The sequence below is a fragment of the Lates calcarifer genome, linkage group LG11 (genome assembly GCF_001640805.2).
Source record: "Lates calcarifer isolate ASB-BC8 linkage group LG11, TLL_Latcal_v3, whole genome shotgun sequence".
Lineage (NCBI taxonomy): Eukaryota > Metazoa > Chordata > Actinopteri > Centropomidae > Lates > Lates calcarifer.
Window position 1 is genome coordinate 19,525,811 of NC_066843.1, and position 24,602 is coordinate 19,550,412.

Below are 24,602 nucleotides of genomic sequence, written 5' to 3' on the forward strand. Positions count from 1 at the left end.
ATGTGCACACCTCACTGTTGGATTCTCCTAAGGGGCCCTCTTCAAGTGCCAGATGGGAACAGAAGGCCTCTAATTACATGAGAGGGGGTAAAAAAAAAAAAACCACACAAGTGCATCTAAAGTTAAAACCCAGCACAGACTGAACATTTTCCTTGATTATGTCTATCAAGGGTGCTGTGCCACTAAAAAGCACAAAACTGTCAAGAAGAACAGCCAAATGGTTTCCCCCAAAGATAAAAAAAAATGATTCCATGCCAAAACTTCACCTAATGGTACATGCTATCAGGCTTGCTAGTGTGAAAAAGTTCAGTTTGCATTTGGATAGTTAGATAGCTTGTGTTTAGGTACATAACCTAATCACATTTTCCAGCTTTTCAAGAATTTGTGAGTCTAAGGCAAAGACTAAGAACAGAAAGTGGCTGAGACTATTGAAAGTTAAATAGGAATGAGTAATGGTGTCAGTGGGATGTTGGTTTGCATGAATTAACACAGAATGTATCAATAAGGAATGAAAGTGACAGGAAATACATTTGTGTTTTCAGTCAGTGCTAACATTTGCTTGTCAGCTCTAAACACAAAGTGCAGCTGGAACGGAAAATGGACAAATCAAAATTTTGAAGGAACGACTGAACTAAATGAATAATGAGAGAATCCCAAAGTCAAAAGGATAGTGTACGTCATTTAGAGAAAATGAAAGTTGAAAAATTCAGTGCCAATTGGATAAATGTAAAGTTTTGACCTGCCGGTGGTTGGCAGGGAAAGCCGGTGTGCTCTGCAGTGTGAGACATCTTAAAAGTGACATTTCACTGTATTCACCCATCTCCTGCTGTTCCATTCATAAAAAAATCACACGTTTCAACAAATACATGGCAAATAAATAAAAAGAAATATAAATACATTTTCAATAAATATATGGAACAAAAATATGTTTACACTCTAATAATTTCAAAAAAGTTTTTGACATTCACGTGGTTAGCGCCGCCTCCTGTTTTGCTGGTGGCACACAGAAAAACATAAAAACACACACACACACACACACACACACACACACACACACACACACACACACACACACACACAAACAAACAAGACCAGAGAAGAGTAGAAGAAAAGGGAATGGAAAGAAAAAACAAAACAAGCAAAAATTTTATTCTTTTTATGTGTGGCTTGGTTTTTCCTTTTCCCCCAACCAGGCATGTGCGCAGAGTTCTTATGACAAAAGACACACCAGAGTCCTTTTTTTCTCTGCCCCGTTTCTCATTTTCCCTCTTTTGAAAAGTACATTATTTGTTCATCTCCCTCCCTTCACCTCTCCTTTCACTGGCAGAAAAGGGCTGAGGCTTTTGTTGGGACTTTGCATCGTTCTGCATCTATTGTCACACAAAAAGGAACATAGGATGGGTTTTGGTTGCCTAATTGCAATTCTAAAAGGATTAAACACTTGGTTGTCCTGTTTGACCAGCTTCTTTTTTTGGTTCCACATTTCATTTAAAGTACTGAAATTTCATGGCTTTTAATTTTCATCTCACTTAGAGGATAGGTTTAGATTTTTTCAAGTCATTCTTAATATAGTATGCCCATCTATACACTGAAGGGGCTGTTGGTCACAGTAATCATTCATCCTCACTATACTGGCCCTGAAGTGATGTCCTCCCTACATGACTATATCATAAGCTAAGACACCAAACAGTCCAACGATGCATTAAAATGTTTAGCTGAAGTTAATATGAGGCTTTAGCAGTCTGAGTCTTGTGCCTCATCTGCATATATCTTCGAATGTAATAACAAGCAGCACAGTCAGAAGAAAAACATTCATGTAAACCTCCTAGTTGCGATACAAGCCCGAAACTGTTAATCACATTAAATCTAGTTTTGTTGCTGGTCTAAGTATCCTCTGCCACGACTCAGCAAGGAAACACCATCCAGGGAAATACAAAGAGGGAACGTTGTGGACAAAGCTAGACTACAAAAAACTGTAACAGTGGTAGATTTTTTTGTAATTTTCTAAATAATGCCATTTTTCTCTGAAAAGGCAACTGTCACTGCCATATTTTATCAACTCTAGCTAGCTAGCTAATTAAGCTATTGTTAGCTCCATAAGTTGGTTGAAAACTCAAACTTCAACTAATTAGTTTTAAAACAAGAACCCTCAAGGCAGTCTTAAATATACAGTTAATGGCTATACACATGGTACTGTACTGAAAGAACACAAAAAGCTGAGTATATATCATAAGAAACCCAAAGTTTAACAGGCCTGCTGTCACTAGTTTTGGTTGCTAAAGATGGACCATGACTAGGACAACTGCTGTACAGGGGAGGGGTTTAACTCAGACAGCTGTAGCCTCATTTAAGCTTCAACTTAAAATTATAATGCACTTTTGCACAGAACAAGGACTGTTCATTGTCTTCACTGTCTTTCAATATGTAGTTGCTCTTGGAAGGTACCGCTTCAGACAGTTACTCTTTCATTGTTCATGCGGCATACAGTAGCAACATTGTATTCAGATAGACGAGGACAGACTAAATCCTGACCTATCTTTTCACAAAACAAGACTTTCATTGTCATCTCTAAGTTAGCTTAAGAGGCTTTTGCTAGCTTCTGCTTTCATCCTTCCTTTGCTACCAAATGGACACCTGTTGCTAGCTATCCTCTGTTTTGTCTATCTATTTGTCTTGTTTTATCTATTCATCCCCTTCACTTGCAGTGGGGGTATTTACTTGTGAGAGATTCTACCTGTGGTATGACTAGTGTCCTGAAAATGGGGCTAAATCTAACTAGCTATCCACTCTTTCTCCTCCGTTAAAGGCAATACGGTATCATAGCTTTATCAGTGTAATTCAGAGTTAACTGTGGGATTTATGTTTCTTATACACTCAAGGAAAAGTTGTGTCCATTTTATTTTGATATTCACCTAGCTGTCGGGCTACATTATGTAGACCACGTCAGATCCATTCTCCATCATTTCTCTCTGCTCTTAGACTCCTTGGATGTTAAAGTACAGCATTAAAATAGCTAAAATCTATAGATAAAATCCACTTTAACAATCAAGTCTAAATCGGGACTCATTCTGTTTTTCTCATTCCGTTCTCAAAAGACTTCATCATTTTGTTGCTTTGCTTGAGAATACACATTTGTCTTCAATTAGAAAGTGAGGAGAAGAGAAGGGAGCAGGTTTCTTGTCATGTGACTCTGTGTCTGGTCAGGTGGTGCTGAGGAGACTTGATCCAGGTGACAGTTGGCTGGTCAGGAAATGATAAATGAGAATGCCTTGAGGTGCTTTTGTCATTGTCCAGTATCTTCCTGTACCATTCAGACTGAGTGATGGGAGGTTTCCTGTTGGGTCTGAACCACGTGTTGCTTGTGATTGGTCGGTGGGAAGGTGATGTGCTTTCTTGATTTGCCGGAGTAGGTGAACTATGTGGATCCCTGGCTGTGAGCTTTTCCTGTATTTCTCTTGTAAGGTGGGACTTTCTGGACATCCTGTCTTTACACTCGTCTTCTGGGGTGAAGTTACCCTTGAAGGCTGACTAGAGATCAGCTCAACCTGTCTCCGCCACCCCCACAAATATTAATTTCTGCTAAAATCAGCCATTTGTGGGGAATTCTCCGTCATATCCTTAGATCAGCTTCAAGGAAAAACTCCCCCCTCCTCCATCCCATCGCTGGGGAGTAATGGTAGGAAGCAAGGCAGGAAGTAAGGAAACAGGTAAGGAACCAATGTGGGAAGGACAGAGGGAAGGAAGAGAGAAAGGCCTCTCCGCCACAACATTCTTTTCAGGGATGAGACTGCGTCCCATTGGACGACGAGAGGAGTCTGGTCTTGTCTTTCCCTGACCCTCGCCTTTGTAAAACAGTGCTACTGCTGTTCCCACTTCCACTCCCCCCATCTGCTGCACGCTCCCTCTCTCCCCGCTCCCGATCCGATCCACTTTCAGAGCGCCGAGAGTTCTGACGGGATGGAGTGCTGGGCTGGCGGGAGAGCTGACCATTCTTCTCATCTGAGCGGCAAGAGGTAAAATACGGGGAGAGAGGAAGTGAAACAACCCAACTACTGGCACATGTAGTGCGCATGTATGTGAGTGTGTTACTCACCAGCCAGTGCCTGCACAGAAGGCTGATCATGAGTACTCAGGAGCTGAGCCTGAATTGTTTCCACCACTCTTTTGAATCTGCGACTGGGACCTGAGAGGAGAGGAGGCCTTGTGATGAATATGAATCCTTTTAGTTCTGTTATTGATCTCATTTAACATCAGTGTGTGTATATATGTTCTACAGCTATTCACTAACTTTCTCTGTCTGTTGTTTGGTGCTGAGAAGGTAGCTTGCAGGCAGCTGCAACAATGCCATGGTAGTGGTGAGACCACAACAGTATGGGCCAGAAAACCAAAACAATGAGCTAAAAGACATTACAACAGTTCATAGAGCTGAGGGACACTAATGAGTCACATGCTGATGAACAGGCTTTCACATGCAAGTAGTTATTTGCTAAATTGTCAGTATAAAGTCATATGATTTATATCATATTGAAAATATTGATTATAATGTAAATGAGGTCATCAGATTGTGTGTGTTAGTAAATAAGGTGTGATACTGTGCTGTTCCAAACATGCTGCACATCTTGCATGGAAAGCACAAAGGAACAGTTTTCTAAAGCTAAACTTTGAATACTGGTTGAGGAGACACTTTTATACACATTCTTCCCACAAGAGAAAGATTCAAGATGCATTCAAGGGAGTATTTTAATAGCCTGATATTGTCGACTTAATAAAAAGCTATGTTAAATCAGCATGTGATTTTAGACTTGTGTGTGATTTCTCATGCTGATACAGTGAAAGAAATAACTGCAAGTCACACCCATGCGTTTGTCTTTTCACATCCCTATGAATATTATGCTTATTTATTTTAGCCTACAGTTTATTTTTAGGTGTAAAACTGCTCCGGGAGTGAGATTATAACAGTATGGCCTCTTCCATAACATCCATTTATTTCTATTCCATTATGTCTAGGTTATGAATGTTTCATATCTCCAGCTTTGTGTCTCTCTCTGTCTAAATCCCTTTAAACAAATTCCTCTACCTGATATTAGAGTGAAAGTGACGCTGTAGATGCCCATCTCTCTTCTTCCTTCCCTCTCTGCTCGTTCCCTCTCTCGCTCCCTCTCTCCCTCAGAGAAAGCAATGTCCACCTACAGAAGAAAAGGACCAATACAAAGGATTTTCACATTAAAGGCTGTGTGCGATTACAGCAGTTTCAGAGTAATCTGATGGCATACGTTTCTGTTTGCAGAAAAAAGAAGCGGTGCAGTTTGTGTGTTTCTTTCAGTCCATTTATCTCAGACTCCAAGTGCTGGATTTTGGGAATTTGAAATCACCACTCAAAGATGGAATTTTCCAAATTCTACATGTAGTGGCATCACAGTTTCTGTATTCTGAATTCTGTCAAATAAACAAACCCTCTGGAATCTATCTACTCGTTGGTGAAATTATTTTTAAAGAAATTTTGAAAACATTGAATTATTAATGTTGATATACAGGCATAAATGCTTTAGACAAAATAATATATGTTTTCTCTCTAAACTGTTCTATAATATTTAAAGTAAATATGAGATTCCAACATTTTTAAGGGCACCTGTATAATAAGTTCCAAAAAATTCATAAGAATTTCTGTGTATTTTCCTCCTGTTCCTGGGAGAATTGAGAAATCACAATTACACAATTCACATTACTGAATCAACACGTACTGTATATAATGCTGAAGTGTTGACTAGAATTTGACCTAAACTTCTGTCAGGGCTGAAAATAGTAAAAATGAAATAATACTTGAAACTTGACAGGCTTCTGGAAGACAGAGGGGCCACCGGAGGACTTGTACTCTGCCCGGAAACTGTTCTGAGACACCACACTGTGGCTGAGGGATGGGATCTGAAGAGGCAAAAGAAAAGGATGACGCTCAGAAATCTGTGCCTTAATGTCAAAAATGGCAAATAAAGTAATGCTGGTAGTCACTGAGGCTTATCTAAGCTTGATAGTACTCACAGAGAGAAAGGCATGGACGATATCAGCCTTGATAGAGCTAAGAGGCTTGTCTCTGATCAAAACAAAGATCTGCTCTTCTTTTTCCAGGCTGATGAAGTTCCCAAACCAGGACCTCTTGGCCAGTCTGCAAACAGACAAATATTTTGCTGACGTCAGTGTTTGGAGTGAACTATCGCTGTGCAGTATTTATGTTAAACAACCTGCTCACAGGACAGAAAAGCCAAGGAGCTCTAACTTTATGCTTGATTTAACTTAACATAAAACAGCACAGAGCCATAGGGAAAAAAACTGAAGCCTACGCCTCTTATTCTGCCAGTAAATGAAAACATAAAGTCAGTAACTGAACCTGTTAATAAGTGAAAACTGTGCTGGCAAACAATGTTAGTAACCAGCATCCAGACACAAAGCAACATTAACATTCATGTAGAGTAATGTCTCTGGCCACCTCATGAATGTTAGCCCAATATTCCTGAGGAAACACTGAGAAACACTGAGAAACACTGAGAAACACTGAGAAACACGTCTTATATAAAAAAATAAAAATAAAACAGGATGTTTAAATTCCAACTATGAAAATACAACAGTTAGTCACTGTCAATACGACAGTAGATGAAAGACTATATCAGCCCTAGAAACAGTAGGTTGAAATCTCTGTTCTGGATCTTGAAACCATAAAGGCTTCAGAACAGCTACTAAATCACCTTGCTGGTGAGACTGGTTTGTCAGCAAACTGAACAAAGTTTTGATATTCTGCAATGCACTTCGATAGAAAATAGAGAGAGATAAACTGAGACACGTGTGTACTTACTCCGGACTGGACTCTGGAGTCAAACTGGACATATCCTCTGAAGTAGGGACTAAAAAAAGAAAAACAGACAGACAGAGAGAAAGATGAGAGGGACAAAAAAGGAAGAAGGCAGTGAATCTTGTTGACAGGCCCTAATTCAATTGCCCTAATTACAAATTATCACAGAATCACTGACATTACTCAACACAGCCGCAGCCTGCAGGCTGGGGCCTGAGCAAGGTTCTTGGTAACAATAGATTCTATCTTGGATACAAATGCAGAGTAGGATAAATCGAATTGTTTAAACTGTTAGCGGAGCATCAAGTTCACACTTTCAGAAAAAAATATTGCTTCATTATGCAGCTGGAAAACTAATTCTTAGGATGTAACATTATCTGAACAAATAAGTGGAGATGTATCACGCCAAATTCATTCATCGTTCACTTTGCGTTTAGCTTTGATTCAGTTCCACTCACCTTGCAGTTTACGCCGATGAAAGCGCGGTGAGCCCAGCAGATTGTTCTTGAATGAGTTGAGCCTTGTTCTCCAGTGTGCAGAGCTTGAGGCGGCTAGCCCGCCACTGCCGCCCGGGCTGGAGGGTGGGGTCAGTGACAGCGAGGCCCCACCGGCTCCATCTGCTCTGGAAGAAGATGATGACGAGGAAGAGGAGGGAGGGGTGGTGGAGGAAAGGTGCTGGATTTGGTGCACAGGGGTGCCCAGCGGAGTGGGCAGTGGTGAGCCCTGTGGCGTGACCTGCGAAACAGGAGGAGGGGTGGCAGAGGAGTTAGAGGACGAGTGGACATTCTTGGACTTGAAGACAGATGGAGAGGGGAAGTTGAAGAAGCGTGGGATGGGGGAGAGGAGCGGGGATGGAGACGGGGAAGGGGAGCGTGGAGTCTGAAGAGGGAGGGACTTCATGGAGTGAAGCTGGGGCCGGTCTGCGGGGCCCTTTGAGGGCAAGGTCTGGGTTTTTGGGTCAGGCGTCGGGCGGGTAGGCCGAGAGGTGGTGGCACTTCCTGGTTTGGGGTCTTTGGAGGAGGAAGTGGAGGTGACTTCTGATGGGCTGAAAGTGAAGACCGGGCTCTGATGGACAGACAGAGAGATATGGGGAGAAGGAGGGATAGAGGAATGGACAGAAAGTAATGGTCATGAATTATGATTCATGGACACAATTTTTCAACAAGCCTCGATCAGACATACCAAATGGAATTAGAATTAGGTGATCTCTAATCTTGGGTATAGTTATGTGCTTTTCTCCCTTTCACTGTCTTTTGTATGAGGCAGCATGGTGTGTCCATGAAATGAGAATGTGCATGGCCAACAATGTGACAGTATGATGGAGAGGCATGACTCGCAGTGACAGTCCGAGTTATTTGAGGAAAAAAAACATCACAGGAAATTTGGTTTTGTGTTTATTGATTGATTGATTGATTGGCCAGAATTGCTATTTATATACCGAAGTAGCTGATAATACGTATGTTTTTACTATCGTATACCATGATGTTCAATAGGAAAAGACAGGAAAGACAGGCCGACAAAGTCAGTCCACACAATACACCACACAGCATAGCACAAAAAAGCATAAGGCTGGAGCTGGCTTTTTTACTGTCAACAAATCACAAAGGAAAGACTAAAACCAACATTGTGTTAAATTATCTTTTAAAACTCAACACTGTGCTCTGTAATCTTTTTTTTTTTTTTTTTTTTTAAAGATTACTCAAAAAGGAATAAATGCTGCATTTATTTGGAACTATTTTTAGCTGTGGATGAATACATATTTGTTATACTAGCTAAGATATGGTGCACCCAAGATATGGGGTTGACTTGAAATAAAGTGTCCATATTTATGATAATGGATGAACATTTCACCCAGTGGAGCTCTGTGGCACAGAGAAATAAGATACACCAGGCTTTGGATACACACACATAATACCTGTTAGTAGGATCAATGCACCCTTTAACCAACCTTATCATTTGGTTATATTACAAAGAAGACAAGTGTTTGTATGCATGTGCATGTGCGTGTGTGTGTGTGTGTCTGTGTGCTCCATGTGCAGACAGTGTGGAGGCCTCTCATCCACGCAGATGGAAGAATTAAGAAGCATTTATTATATTTTGCAATAAATATGTCAACCCCATGTATGTGTAAAAAATAGTGCAAGTTATATGTTTCAGTTTTACAGTCCTAATGCAAGCCCAGGGCCTTTTTAATTACTTTTTTTTTTTTTGTTAAAGGAAAACTTTTTTGTTAAAGGAAAACTTAGACATTTTTGCAAATTCTCTAATTGGCTTCTTGCTGAGAGGTATGAGAAGATTGACAGCACTCTCTTGTTTGTACTGTATATATGAAGCCACCAGCAGCAGCTGGTTAGCTTATACTGTAGGTGGTGAGGACAGAGGGAGAAAGCTAGCCTGCCTTTGTCCAAACTAAATCTACCTATCAGCAATTCTAAAATTCACAAATTATTAATGATCAAGTTATGTCTTGTTTGTTTAATCTGTGCCACATAAAAACCATAAAACCACAATGTGTCATTTCAATACTTTCAGTGCATTGATTAAACAAACAAGATATAATGTGTTAATTAGTGAACCTCAGAGATACAGGTAAGCAGATTTTGTTACCTTTGAACAGAGCCAAGCAAACTGTTTCCTGTCTTTGAGCTTGGCTAAGCTAACCAGCTGCTGGGGGTAGCTTCATATTTACAGTACAGAGTGGTATCAATCTTCCCATCAAACTCAAGCAAGAAAGTGAATAAGCCATTTAACTATTTTATATTTAACTTAAAAAAAAAACAAACAAAAAGAACAATAATATCTACAGAATTCTATATTTGCATCAAACCATGTAAAAGCAGTGACGGTAAAATCAGGTGTAACTTAGTGTCCCCTTAATAAACTGCAAAAGAAGATACTGTGCTCCTTATCATCATTAAAATTTGTGAAACAGAATGCAAGTACACCATACCGTACAATATATGAAACATATATGTGAAACACTGTTCACCTTGTTGCTGAAAAGTTAATATTAGATGTAGTTTTAAACGACAGATGCTAAAATTGAATGAACAGAGAAGAATGTGCACAATAATTCAGCCCTTTGTGCTAATCCCCACTCTCACAAGTGTAATCATTTTGTCAGATTATGAGACCTTAGGTACAGAACATCACATTTCTAAGACTGGGACAGAATTGCTGTGTCACAGGGGGATTAAAATGGGTCAGATTATCATGAGGAAGCAGGCATCATCAGCATCAAAACCTCTTGTGACATATGGAAGGTTAACTGTAGTGCAGGTGTGTAGGCCGTTAAAATTTTCATTTGCTTTGGAGTCTTTGGAGAAAACGACCCAACCCTACTTTATTGTACTTATGGATACATGACTAAGAAATCTTCTCACAGAATGCCCTCCTTGATCCACATCAGTCTGGCTTTAAGAGCAGCCACTCCACTGAAACAGCTGTGTCTATGACAGAAACCCTAAGGGCAGCCTGAGCTGCAGCTAAGTCCTTGGTTCTTATCTTGCTGGACCTATCAGAAGCTTTAAACACAGTGAACCACTGCATCCTGCTATGTGTCCTGCCCAATATGGGCATCTCAGGCAAAGCACCTTCTTGGTTTGAATCCTGTCTCACTCCTTCAGTTGATCATTGCAAGGGCAAACATCCCATTCCCACCCCAAGGATTAGTACAGAGGCCCCTTCTTTTTGCAAAATACACCATGTCTTTGGGTCCAATTATTAGCTAGCGTGGCTTCTCACATCACTGCTACATAGACAGCACAGATCTTGGCTCGTCTCTCAGTAATATCCATGTGACTGAAGGAATACGACCTTCAGCTAAACTCATAGTCATCTCAGCCAATCAATCTCTCCATCACAATATCAAAGCTGCCTATTCATCTCTCACCCCAACCAAGGTTGCGAGAAACCTGGCTTTCATGTTTGATGACCAGCTATCCTTCTCTGACCGTGATGCATCTGTCTCCCGGTCATGCCACTTCACACTATACAACACAAGAAAAATCTGAGCTTGCCTGTGTCAGTACCCCACCCAACTCTTAGTACAAGCCATAGTTATCTCACACCTCTAATGGTCCAAAATGTGGAAGTACGTCTGGTCTCTGATCAGCCTAAAAGGGCACATGTCATTCTGCTGCTCACTGTCCTCCACTGCCTGCTCATGGTCACCCAAAACAAATTCAAATCACTAATGCTTGGCTACAAAGCAACTTCTGAGTCTGCATCCATCCACTTGAACTCATACAGCCACTACATTCCTCCAAGGATAGTCATCTGGCACTGCCACCCCTGCACACAAGGTATTCTCATTTGTGGTTCCCAGATGGTGGAATGAGCTACCACATGCTATCAGAGCAGAGAAGGCATCCTCATCTCTTCCGAGATCACCTCCTCTCTTGACACTTTAACACCCTAACATCAGCATTAGCACTTACTATAAACTTCTTTAATTTATTTCCATGCACTCTGCCTTACAGATTTAGTACTTGGTACTTACTTCCTACACTGAAAATTTAGTGGAAATTGGCAAATTAGTTAATGTAATGTAACATGATGCAGCAAGGTCAGAGGCAACAAATAGTTCTTAACCATCAGTGTTATAAAAGTATCCATGATCACATTAAATATGGCATTAATACAACAGTTTCTGGCGTGACTGAATGTGACTGAAATGCTTCCTTCACTGTGGTGCACGCAGGTAAATGAATTTAAAGAAGACCAGAGTAGAGGAAAGAAGAGCTCTGAGTTTGGAATCATAATGTAGTGAAGTACAGTTGAACAAAGCAGTGTAAAATAGAGTAGAGCAAAGTTCTCACCCTGGGACTGATGACAGGACTGGAGGACAGACCTGTGGACGCTCCACTGACTGAACGAGACCTTTCGGAGACAGCGACAAGCAACAAGAGCCATAAAGGTGAATGGGGGTGCAACAATCAAAAGATGGTTTGTTAGTTTCTAATCTTAAGGTTCAGATAATTAGTCTGATGTGTAATCATGATGTCAATTTGGCTACTGTCAACAATTTCAGTGAGCTTAACAATGTCATGATACATCAGTGTTGGTTCATACCTCTGGCTGTGTGCATTAGTGTCCAGGGCCCTGCGAGGTGGGGTGGGAGACCCCTGTTCTGTGACACTGAGGACTTCCAGGCTCTTCCTCTCTGGACGACAGCGGCCGTGACGCGTCAACATGGGCGAGTCCACGCGCTTCCTGGGTGGGTCTTGAAGGAGAGAAATATTAGTTTAAAAAAAGAATGGAAAATGGGAAAAGGAAAAATTTTTACATCTTAAAAATGTTTTCAAGAATTCTTGGTGAAATTTTAAATTGTAAAAGCACAGTTTTACAATTTGTTTTCATTTGTTTTCATAATAAAGACATTTGTTTTCATAATAAAGCTTTTGTCTGCTCCCACCAATGTCATTTCTGGGTGGCAGATCCTCATCCTCACAAGCTGGGGTATCGCTCCTTCCTATCCAACAGGAGGTAGTAGATCATCTTCTCCTGGTTCTCCCTGCACAAAGAGATGCACAGAGACACAGAAATCAATCAAGTTTTGAAGGCACGAAAAAGAGGCTTTTCAGGTTTCCTGACAATTACTGTATGTATGGTAAATATCACAAATGCTAATTTCCATCTTAGCCAGCAGGAGTAGTGTTTGACTGACAGTTGACTGTTATATTGTAGGTAATTGACAAAGCAAACAAACTTGTGCTGTAACTATAAGCCACGGTCAGACTGTTTGTTCTTAGCAGTTATTCTAAAGAGTAATGAGCACCCGAGCATCTAACCAGGCCCAAGTGACATTTGCAGATAAGTTAACATGCTGTTTAATGTGCTGCAGCTGAGCAGCTAATTAGCTAACTAGCCTTCAAAGTGATGTTAGCAGTGCACTTCTCCCCAGTGAATCTTTGTTTGTTGGCTTGTTCAACAACAAGCTAAGGTGCAGGACAAGATGTCCACTCATGGTTTGTAAACTGGATAAGAATGAGACTTGTCTGTCTGATGTTTGGTGCTGGACAGGTAACATACAGTGGGATGGGATGAAAGAGAAAACAGCTGCCTGCTGCAGCTGGTGAAGGGGTTGATGAAAGTGGTGAGGCACAGTCAAAACAGTAAAGCTGCGCGCTGAAAAACAAAATAATAAGCTGAGGATGCTAAAACTCTTCATAGAAGCAGAGGGAACTACAGAGTTGGCATAAATCTCTGTGGTCATCACTACGAGCAATATCTTCACATACACGTCATTGATAATAAAACATTATCAGTGTAGTCTTAATCTAGATGCTTCACATCTGCTAGCTTGTCTGTTGAACAAGATGTACTACAACTGCTGTTGCATTGTGAATGGTGAGTCACAGCTAAGGGATGGGTGGAAAGAGAGGGAGTAATAAAAGAGGCATTGTTGATATTGTTGCTCTTCTTGTTGCCATCCCAGGCAGATTAATGATGTAAGTAATTGACTGGTCACAACAAGACAAAAAAAAATGAGAGAAAGAAATGAATTAAACATACACACAATTATGTCCTAGTTTTTTTTCAGCATGCATATAAGCACACGTGTATTTGCAAACTATAACGGCCTTAGTGAGACTTGACATGCCTGTTTTGTCTATATAAAGTGGGTACAGTCTTCCATTTAGGAAATCTATATCAGATTTATAAATCTGCTACATTGATGACTGAAGTCTCATTGCCCTATATCACAGCATATTTTCTTATCAACATTTAAAGGGGAAAGGTTTGATGGGTTATATTTACTCACTCCTCACTTGTAAGGTCCTGTGTGAGTTTGACTCGGTCTCTGAAGCACCCTAAAGAGTACATGCTTTCCAGCACGTCAGGGTCCAGCTCTGTTAAGGACAGGATCCTCTTCAAACACACACGACGAGGAGGCGGCTGCTCTGGGCAAGGCTCATTACGACCACCCCTGAGTGGAGAACGTTAGTGTATTTAGTAAGAATCATTAGAAACATCTCAAAGTTTACATCAAGCATTTAGAGCCAATGTGATCCAACACTACACAGCTTTAATATCCACTGAGGGAGAAGTTAAAGTGAAATTCCCAGCAAAGGAAGAATAACAATGGATGTTGGTTTGATGATGTTGGCTGAAAGTAACTCATAAAGGCTTTCTTCACACATGGGTGTGATAGAGAGATGGATCAGGTAGCCTAGTACTGCTGTGTAACTTCTGTACCATATTTTCAAGATCATTATCATAAGTATTATAGCTTATATATTAGGATTACTGTAATGTTAGTCTGGTGTAGAGTTTGTTATAACAGGGGACCACTTGGCTGAAATTAACAAGGAAATAAAGATTTTTACTCTTGCTTTGGAACTATCAATGTAGGTAGCTGGATCATTTTGGCATGAATATGAAAAATAACAAGCTGCATGTTGTTGGGTTGGGTGAAGAAAGGAACAGAGAAATGCAGACAAAGTAAGAAAAAAGTAATAAAAATGACTGGAACTTACTGGTACCAGGCGTGTTTCTGTATTGCTTCTAGCTGTAATCAAAAAAAAAAAAAGACAGGACATTAATGCACTGCTTGATATCAAAACATGTCTCCCCAGTTTTAACTCTGCAATGATGCATCAACAAAGATGTAGCATCTACTCTACAATTGAACACTGTACAACTACTATACAAGTGAACACTAAGTTCAGTGTGAAAAAACAGTCCTGACTCAAACATAATTTTTTCAATATGGAGGGCTAAAGATAGTGAGTTAGCATTACAGCTACACACATAATGCTAAATGTAGCTGCTCTTTTTCCCAGTGAAAAGTAACAAATGAATTTCAGAATGTGTGAATCAAAGGTCAAAGTTTTAACTTGTCCAATACTTTGGTTTATGACCAAATACCTTCAATAATTATCACATTCCTTTCACCCTCACCTGTATTTTACATGCTAATTCACAAATGCTAGTGTGCTGACCAAGATGGTGAACATGGTATTCATAATACCTACTTCACGTCAGCATGTTACCAATGTCACTGCGAGCATGGTCACATGCTGACATTAGCCTTTGCCTCAAAGCATTGGTGTGAATACAGCCTCACAGAACCACTAGCAGTAGACCTTTCTTTCTACTTTTCATGACCCTATAGTTTTCCTACAGAAGTCCTAAGTCCCCTTGTACATTACATACTCTCTAGGAGTGCGTACAGTGGTACCCATCGCATCACAGCACAGTATCTCTTGGGGGTGGAGTAATGAAGCAGCTGCAGTTCTGCAAGCATGTAAAAAGTCAGAAGTGGGCCTGCCATGAACACTATATTAGTACATCTGCAGAGAGGAAACTAGCTTGCAGCTGCATGCTGTCAGAGCTCTGCATTTGTTAACTCGTACTGTATGCTGCACAGAGGAGACACTCCAAAATTCCTGTTTCCTAACTGATACAACTATGACCAAAAAGAGCAAAACTGAAGATGTCGGACTGCTAACTACAGATATACTGAAATCTGTCTCCTTGCATGGTGGGTGGTTTCCATGGAGGCGAATAACAGACAGGCAGAGACAGAGAGAGACAGTCTGACCTGGTTTCAGGCTCCATTAATCAACAGCTCATCAGACAAACCCACAGCTTTGATTAAATCTGCTCTGTTTTAGTGACTGATGACTAACTGACCAGACTTTTTCTTTCTTCTCTTTATTGTACAGCACCATGCTAACCACATCATCACACTTGTCTCTGTCCCTTCTGCCTCATAACCATGAATTCATTTCCACCCCACATGCCCGCTTTCTCCCAGCTTCCCTTTATAATCGGAATGCATTGGAATTTCTCCTAGCAGTCCTTTCATTCAGTCATTCATTTATTCATTCATTCACACCCTCCCCTCTATCTCTCTCTCTGAACTATCAGTCTCTTCACAAGCCGTGCTTTCAGTATGGAAAGTTGGCATTTAGGTGAAAAGGAAGAGACGTCCCTGTCAGTCACCCTCAGTGCCTCCACCTGTCTGTCTTTTTAGCCACTGATGAAGCAGCTTGATCCATACATTCATGTGGTACCTAGATGCATATAGTGTTATCTTTCATCCTCCTTACATCTTGGTTTCCATGCCTTTGAGGACGGAAATAAAAGCTCAGGGCAGAACTGTCACGGCTGACCCAACTCCTGCCTTTAAGCCCATCCTTGTGCCCTATTCTTGACATTACATTTCACATTTTCTTTCCTTTGTCCTCCCTCTGTAGGGTCTTATGTCAGGATTGATTTCTGTCACACCTTGAAACAAAGCCATGCTTCATGTGCTGTAGAAACCGATGTGGTGCACTGTGAGCAGCAACGACCATTTGCTAAGCCTCACCTTCCTTAGTCCTGCTGCTACGCCTCTCAAGCTTTTCAGTGACAACAAAGGCACATTTACCTCTCAGAATTCTCTATCATTTCAGAAAACAATCAGTCCTTTATTTCAAACAGAGGCATACAAAGGCAAAACTCTCATTTCTAGATGGCAACCAACCTGTGACTGCTTAGCTTATATACTTATATATACTATTTGAAGAGTATATTTTCACTTTTAACAATACAAGAGAAAAGCTTTCAGGATGTTGACTCACTAATGTGAACATAATGCTATCTTGGGCCAAGTTAGTTGGGGTTGCTGGAGTGAAAACTTCCTGAAATCCAATAAAGAGCAGTAGAGAGCTGCTAATGTCCAGAGCCAGCACAATGGGAAACACTATTCAAGGGGTTAACAGACTTCAGCTCAAGACCATGGGCATGCTAATGTGAACTGGGCTTTTCATCTGTAACCTTACAGACTAATGTTTGTTCTTCCAGGTTTCTTGACCCTTAAAGTAATGCTTGTTTACTACTTTACTACTATAGGCAGACATGCTAACATTTGCAGCTACTTTATGGCAGATACACTCTCTGTTTAATCTATTTGTTACATATTTTCTCTTGTGTTTTTTTTTTTAGTTTTGTAAAGGCTTAAAAAAAAAAGAGATAGCACCTTCTAAACTTTATATGTATGAGTTTCGGTCTTACTATAGCCCCATGTACACCACTTCAACATGTGGAGAGATCTGAAGTTTTACAGACCTGCTGCTATGCTATGACTGGACAGTAGCTGCTCAGTGGATGGTGTTTAGCAAATGGTAAGTTAGGTTTATCATAGCCACAATTATGGATATGCTGGCTGCTTTTCTGTGTCCTCTGTGAGATGTACACAAACATACAAATGCAATAAATAGACTTTAGTGAGACTTAAGTGTTTGACTTGCTGAGTCATGTTACTTCTCCCAGGTACTGACATGTGATGAAACATTAAAGACATTAAAGATTTTTGCTAGACATTGATTTTTGCCAATGTCCCCCATGACTGTATACTGAACACACCATATCTCATCAGTGCACTTCATTGTATTGACACTATTAATTGTAGAGACATGAATCTCATTGGCTTAAACAGTAGAGCTCTATTATTGATACCATCGATGATGGTGCAAAAACATTCCACCAGAAAGAACCACTTGCTCTTTGACTCCAAAATTATGCTTTGGCTGGGTAATCTTAAACACTTTGCTACAGTTAAATATACAATCACTATCACTACAGCCAGCTGTTCACAGAAATGAGGAGTAACAAACACCAACATTCAAAGTGCAACAGCAGTAGCTACTGTTTTTTCACTCTCCCCTGTCCCTCTCACTCCTCCCTCCCCATGATCTTCCCCTCCTCACCGTGAGTCTCTTGTCAGGGTTGACTTCTATCATTCCCTTAAGCAAAGCTTGGCAGTCAGGAGGTATAAAGTGGGGCATGTGGAACACTCCGCTCTTCACTTTTTCTAGAAGCTGCCGCAGGTTGTCATGGTCAAAGGGCAAGGCACCCTGTGAAGTGATAGGAAAAGATGGAGAGACACGGAAGGAAAATAATGAGACATGGAAATGAGTATAGGACTGTATACTGTATGTTTTCTGTGTTCAATAAAACCTCTCACATCCAGTATAGTTAAGGGAATAATTCAACAGTGTGGACCAGTGCATAGCATGTATGGGGATCTATTTGCAGTAGTGGAATATAGTATAGATAATAATCTGAATAACCTGTTAAGCGTTGAGTGTTAAGTGCGCTTTTGCCGGTAGGCAGATTTTGTTTCCTTTGTCAAACTATTCCTTTAAAGTTACCCTGTCGAGTTTTCTTTTGACAAAGATACCTATGTTTTTGTGTTATGTTTCTCACCAAACTGCAGTTTGTCTATGTTTAAAATTTCATGAATGTGTTTTTTGCATCCATGTGCACAAACAATCTTTTTCTGCCATGTTTTGTGCAGGTGCATTACTCCACTTGTTGGCATATTACTGCTAACACCTGTCAATCAGAAGTGTGAGGTCATGTGTTGTGAGGCCCGCATGTTCTACATGACATGAATGGTGGGAATCAAAATGAAAAGAGAAAAAGACAAGGAACTAAATACCGAAATACAGAATAGAACAGAATAAAACAATGATCTTACCACAAGAAGAGCAAAGAGGATGACTCCACAACTCCAAACATCTGCCCTGCGACCATCATACTTCTCCCCCTGATACATAAACACAAGGACAGGGTAGCATTAGGAATACAAACATACACACACACACACACACACACACACACATACACACAGAATGAGAAGTAACTCACCCTGATGACCTCTGGGCAAGCATAATGTGGGGATCTGTAAAGGAAGAGGAGGAAAATTATTAAATGATTTAACCTGATACTAACATACACACAGATACAGGAAGCACCGAATTCATGTGTGCATAGAGCACTGATTTATGTAAAAGATGCTCTATCCTCAGTGTACAAAAAACAAGAGCACCTGCTATTTTATCCATGGAGTAGACTGAATAGGTGAATCCAGGTGAGCGCTACAATCCCTTACTAATTTTATCTGTTAAATCCATGTTCCTGCTGATGGGCAGACGGTTTTAAAATATTTAAGCTTCTCATGAACAAAGCCATTGATTATGTAAAAAGAAGTACAATAGGACATTGCAAGGATGTTCCTAATGTCGTACACACAATGTTAATAGTGTATCACACATATAGGTACGAGCAAGTTTCAACCCAAAAGACCCACTGAACCTTGTACTCACCCACAACTGGTTTCCAGCAGGCTGTCTCCGACTTGTAGCGAGGCCATGCCAAAGTCAGCTATCCTGATGTTATTCTTCTCGTCCAGGAGAAGATTCTCTGGCTTCAGGTCTCTGTGACTACACACACACACATGCACAAACATGCTCAGTGAAAGTATTTTAGACTTTTTTCCAGACCATAAACACAACTAAAGCTAAACTAGGCTTATTTATTATTTGGGTACATCTGGTTGACTTCGACATGACATGTAAACATTCATACCAAAATGGACATGTATTGTTTATTAAAGCATAGTGATATTGAACAGGAAACAGCTGTGTGTGTCATGGTTCTAAGGGAAAACTTGGTTAAATACTGCAGAATCATGCAGGTGTCGGGGGAAACTCTGATCTGAAAATGTTTGGTGATAATTTCATTTTTATGTGTTTATATGATTACTGATGAACAGTGAATGAACAGCATGTGTGCTCTTCAGGGTAAAAGAATTTTATAGCCCCAACAGACAAACATGAGATGTGGAAAGACAGTCTGAGGGTTAACCCTCAGACTGTCTTTGAATATACATAAAATTATACTAAACCCCAGTAGTTATGTACATGTACTCAAATGTTGTACTTTAGTACAGTTTTAAGGTATTTTACTCTTCTACTATACTTCTACTACACTATATTTTAGAGGGAAATATTGTACTTGTAGATTTTACATTAAATAAAATAAGACTTGCTAATGATGCTAATGCATTGTTAAAAATTAAACCAGTGGAACTTCTTTGGTTTGTTGCCCCTTAAATAAAGCATTGTCTAGTCTGGACCCCTTGTCACATCTCAGATGTCTATTAGTTGAAATTTAAACAGTAAAATTCAAGTCAAAAATATGTAAAATTATCCAATATTTTTATTTTTACAATTACTTTTGACTGTAAGTAGAACATGTTGATAATACAACTGTACTTTTATTTGTGCTGGATTTTAAATGCAGAACTTTTACCTGTACTGGGATATTTTTATATAGCTGTATTGGTACCTGTACTGTACTGAAGAAGCTTTCAAAGTCTTAGTGTGACTGACTAAACTCTTTCTCAATATAAACACTGATGACATTAAATGGTAGCAGAGAATCTGAGGATCTTAGAGAGGGAAAGTGTCCTATAGCTTTCTCACACACCATATGGAGTGACTGTGGCAGAAGTCGAGGGCGGAGATGATTTGTCTGAAGAACTTCCTGGCCTCCTTGGGGGTCAGTCTGCCCTTCTTCACCAGGTAGTCAAATAACTCTCCACCAGACACATGCTCCAACACCAGGTACCTGAAAGACAGAAGGACAGAGAGGTCAGACAGAAAAAAAACAGGTGAGGAAAAGCACGGATCCTTGGTAACAGAAAAAAAACCTGCTATGCACATTCATGCTGATAATTCACTGACACCCTGTCTATAAACTCATACACATTTAAACACACACTCATAACCTTGTATATCTTTAATGTCATATGGTTATTTATCTCAGTTCTGTCTTACAGAACCTTTTTTCCCTTTCACATTCAAGGTTGTTTCTGCTCTGGCAGAGATCCAGAGGCAGAAAGGGAAGACTGAAAAAAAGGCAGCGGAAAGGAGAAAGATAAAGAGATACTCACAGGTATTTGTTATTCTCATAGACATCATGCAGCTTCAGAACGTGAGGGTGCTCTATTAGTTTAAGAATAGCTATTTCTCTCTCCACCTGGATAGACAGAGGGAGGGAGAGATGTGGAGAGAGGTTAAGAGAGAGGGAGAGCGAAAAGAGGAGCACGGTGGTTAAAATTATGGAAATGTAAGAAGGAGGAGTAAGGTAAATATGATGTAAGACAGAGAGAGGGAGGAAGCATGAAGGCAGAGTTAGATAAAATGTGGAGCAGACGGAGACCGTGTTAAATGATTTTAGAGTTAACTTCAAGACAGAAACAAGCTTAAGTGCAAGAAATAAAGTTTAAGTGCAGGTCATGTTGCAACCTTTGGCTACTAAACGTAAGGTTGCACTAATCCATATTTATTTAAACAATGAACTGAATAGAATTGTACTACCAACAGAAAACTATCAGTAACTCTGCAGTTTCCCTTGCTGCAAATTTGAGCATCTTTTTAGTTTCACTGCCTACAACTTTACTGCCTCCTTAGTATCACCACTCACGTCAACATGGTTTCCAAGTGATTTCAGTGAAAAAGCTCTGATAAGCCCAGTGTACACTACCTGCCTGGCATCAAATGTCAGACGTTGTCAGACTGAAATTTTCTAGGTGGCCAGAAAACCATCCCCAAATGAATGCTAATGTTGCTTTGTGTGCTTGATGTATAAATGGGCAACTGTATGCTAAGCAAAGACTAACACCAAGCTAAGGTGTTATTTTATGTCTATTAACTTTAAAAGGTGACATTACGCTAATGTCGTATTCAAAGTTTGTTGTGCTGCCCCCAGGTGGCCAAAAAAAAAAAACCCAAAACAACAACAATTAGCAATAGAAAAAAACCCAATAAAAAAAAAAAAAATAATGCTGGTTTAAAGTTATGACAGATATACATTTATCTGATTTATTATGTTGTAGATATCTGTGGGATCATGTAGCAAAAAAATAAAAAATAAAAAAAATAATGCAGAGCCACATTTGGAGTCCCAACATTAAAAAGCTAGCCTAGTTCAGTTCCTTGTGGTTAAGTATGCGTAAGCTGGCAGTGGGTAATGGGCAACTTTCCAAAGCAGTACAAATGAGCACTACTGTAAATGACAGGAGACCAGTGGCAGGGTAGTGGCTGGGTATTTTTGCACTTGCCACTTTTATCTGTTATCTGGTCAAAGAAAGAAACCTAAATTTTATCTACATGGACAAAAACGCACATGAAAACATGGCTGGAACAGTTTGTGGTTTAAGCTACCCACACCAGAAGCTCTGAGCCCAGGTTTTGATGGGACTGGACAAAATACTGAGATATTTGTATATACTAAAACATATGATACCACAGCACTGCCCTTTATCCCTGCACAGCTTGCTGCATTTTAAAAAGGCAGACTGCACGGCTTCAAGTAATCAGCCACGTTAGAAACCAAAAAAGCTAAAAGCTATCTCAATTTTACTTCAGCCCAGTGTGTTTCAGCTGCAGTAGCTTTCATCAGAGGGCTTAATTAGCAGACTGAAATCATCTCTATTGTTCAACATACAGAAGCAGTGCCCACACACTCAGCAGCTCCAAGTTACAACACACTGACGGGCTTTTCTTGACAAAAATAAAGACTCTATTTCTGTAGGTTGGAGAGTGCGAGCTTACATGATTTATGCTTTGTAGCCGCCATAATTACAGTCACAGGCACAGTAGATACAGCACGCAGACAGATAGAAAAGATGCAAAAATCGGTAAATCAAGTGTAAAGTGCTGGACCTTCATTAGGACTGATTCGGAGAGTTTCTCTCTGTTGACAATCTTAATGGCCACCTTCTGCCCTGTTATACAGTGGACACCCAACTTCACCAGTCCTGCAGAGGCAGAGAGAGAGAGAGAGAGAGAGAGGAAGCAAATGTTTGAATATCAGAAATCATCATGCAGTGTGAAAACTGGAAGGAAGGGATGTCATAAATAATTCAAAAGGCTTTACTGACATTGTCAAAAACACTGACCAAACTCAGCTCAAAGAAAAAAGACTGATCGGAATATTTGTTGAGAGGCCTGCTGTGATGTCCTCTCCCTCCAAACAAAAAAAAAATCCCTGTAATGAATTTCAGGAGACTCTTTAAGAAGGTTACAGCAGAATAAAACCACTGAAGATAAGAGGACATACACAAAGAATGAGGATTAAACCATGAGCTCTGACTTTCACAGGAATTTTAAAGTGATTATGAATCTGGGTGTAACACCCTGGGATCAGCTGATGCACCTCGCAGACGTCCTGTTTGACTTGCAGCAAGACCCGAGGTAATCTAGGAGGTTCCTACCTGTCTGTCCCTTCCCGAGGGTCTTCTCCAGCCTGTACGGCCCCACGTACTGGCTGGACTGGCCCACCGTCAGCTCCTTGCTGCTCATCCTTCCCGAGATGAAATTCTATTCCTGATATAAGGCAGATCAAGATAGCGCTCGGTCCTGCTCCGTGCGTAATGCCGTAACGCACATCACAGGCGGCTGTACGGCGGCGGAGAGGAGGTGCGGAGGACTGGTCGTGATCTAAAGCCGGGCCCTGCAGGCTACTCCCATGCACTTGTTTGTCATGCGGTCTGGTCCGTTGCTATAAGGCCTAGAATAAAGTATTTTTCCAGAATCGGCTCGTGCCTCTTTTACTACAGCAGCATCATTCAGAGGGAAGGTAGAAAAGATTAGCAAGAGAGGGGCGCGTGAGGTTTGACCGGTGCCAGTGATGGGAGATGTCCACAATTGTGTCACATCAAAACCCACCCCTGCTATAAATAACAGTAGTTTAAAGCTGATTGATCCTATATAGCTTATGCAGCTGGCCAAAAGTGGAGCAGAAAAGAAAATTCTCCTTCAGACCTGGACAGGAAGGCTACATTTGCCACGGATTGATTTCTGTAAGAGCAGAGTCTCAAATATCCCAAGTCAGAATGCCCTGATTGAATCCATTCTCTGATCGATATCAGGGACCCCCCTCCTCGCTACTGCTACCGTCCAAAAGTGTTTTCAGAATTCTCCCAAGCTCATACATTCCCCTGTGTTATTTTTTCCTCAAGCCGGGCCCCGTTTGGTCAGGATCTGCCTTTCTGTGCATATGCGGCGTTGTCCAGATAATAATCTATTATCACAACAGCATCAGCAAGAAGAATGGGTTTTCCAATATCCGGTGCACACTTTGGCTCACCCCCTCCCCGGCCCTGCATCAGGAAATAGAGGAAGAGGGGGGAGAGCATCAAAACGGCAAACAGCTTCGGGCAGACCGGGCCAGACAGGCGAAACGCGCCCTCGGTCAGGACAGCTGCAGCGGGAGGGGGGCGGGAGAGGTGCGCTCGGTGTGCCGGAGGAAGATCAGCGCTCGGCCCGGTGATTAATCCTGTTTCTAGAAACAACAAGCATCTTCAGCTGGCTTGGTGGTAGCCGACTCCCCGCCTCTCCTCCCTGTGCTCCCTCTTCCTCCCTCCCTCTCCCTCACTCTCTCTCTTCCTCTCTGTCTCTCTGTCTCTCTGCCCCTGGTCGGCTATGCTCATGATATCACCGCATCTCCTCCCTCAGCTGGCGCCAGGCTGTTGCTGAGCGCACAAATAACAACAACTTAAAAAGAAGACACTGGAAAAAAAAACTTCGCCTCGGAGACAATAATCTCTCAGGTCGTCAGAAGTTGCCCGCATCCACAGGAGTGCCCATCGCTCCTCCACTCCGTTACGTTTCTCTTTCTCTGTTTCCCCACCTCTCGCACTCCTCCTCCTGATTCTCTCTTCATCGGTCAGCATCAGCATCCGGGTTCCGCTTTCCCCTCCCCTCCCCTCCCCTCCCTCTCGCCCCCGCCCTTTTTTTTTTTTTTTTTTTTTTTTTTTACTACAACAAAGTTCCACATTATGTGATTGGCTGCAACAACACAGCGATACAGCGAGATCCCACTAAATACAACATGGTCCAGGTTAGATCCAGGTCAGTAAGAACCGAAATGAATATACGGATATTAAAAGAGCACACATGGGGAATGGTACTGAAAT

At 41.0% G+C, this 24,602-nt stretch overlaps 1 protein-coding gene across 1 annotated transcript; it reads right to left on the reverse strand.

Moving 5' to 3' along the window:
• Positions 1-291: 291 nt before the first annotated feature.
• On the reverse strand, positions 292-24,364 carry brsk1b (BR serine/threonine kinase 1b). Its single transcript, XM_018698510.2, is given in 21 exon segments — positions 292-3,999; positions 4,094-4,183; positions 5,078-5,186; positions 5,821-5,922; positions 6,037-6,160; positions 6,845-6,893; positions 7,300-7,906; positions 11,662-11,722; positions 11,915-12,065; positions 12,258-12,291; positions 12,293-12,356; positions 13,608-13,772; positions 14,323-14,354; positions 17,542-17,688; positions 18,315-18,383; positions 18,485-18,518; positions 18,943-19,059; positions 20,108-20,248; positions 20,574-20,659; positions 22,348-22,442; positions 22,899-24,364. Coding segments are annotated over 21 exon segments (2,589 nt in total). The 5' UTR covers positions 22,987-24,364; the 3' UTR covers positions 292-3,775.
• Positions 24,365-24,602: the final 238 nt, after the last annotated feature.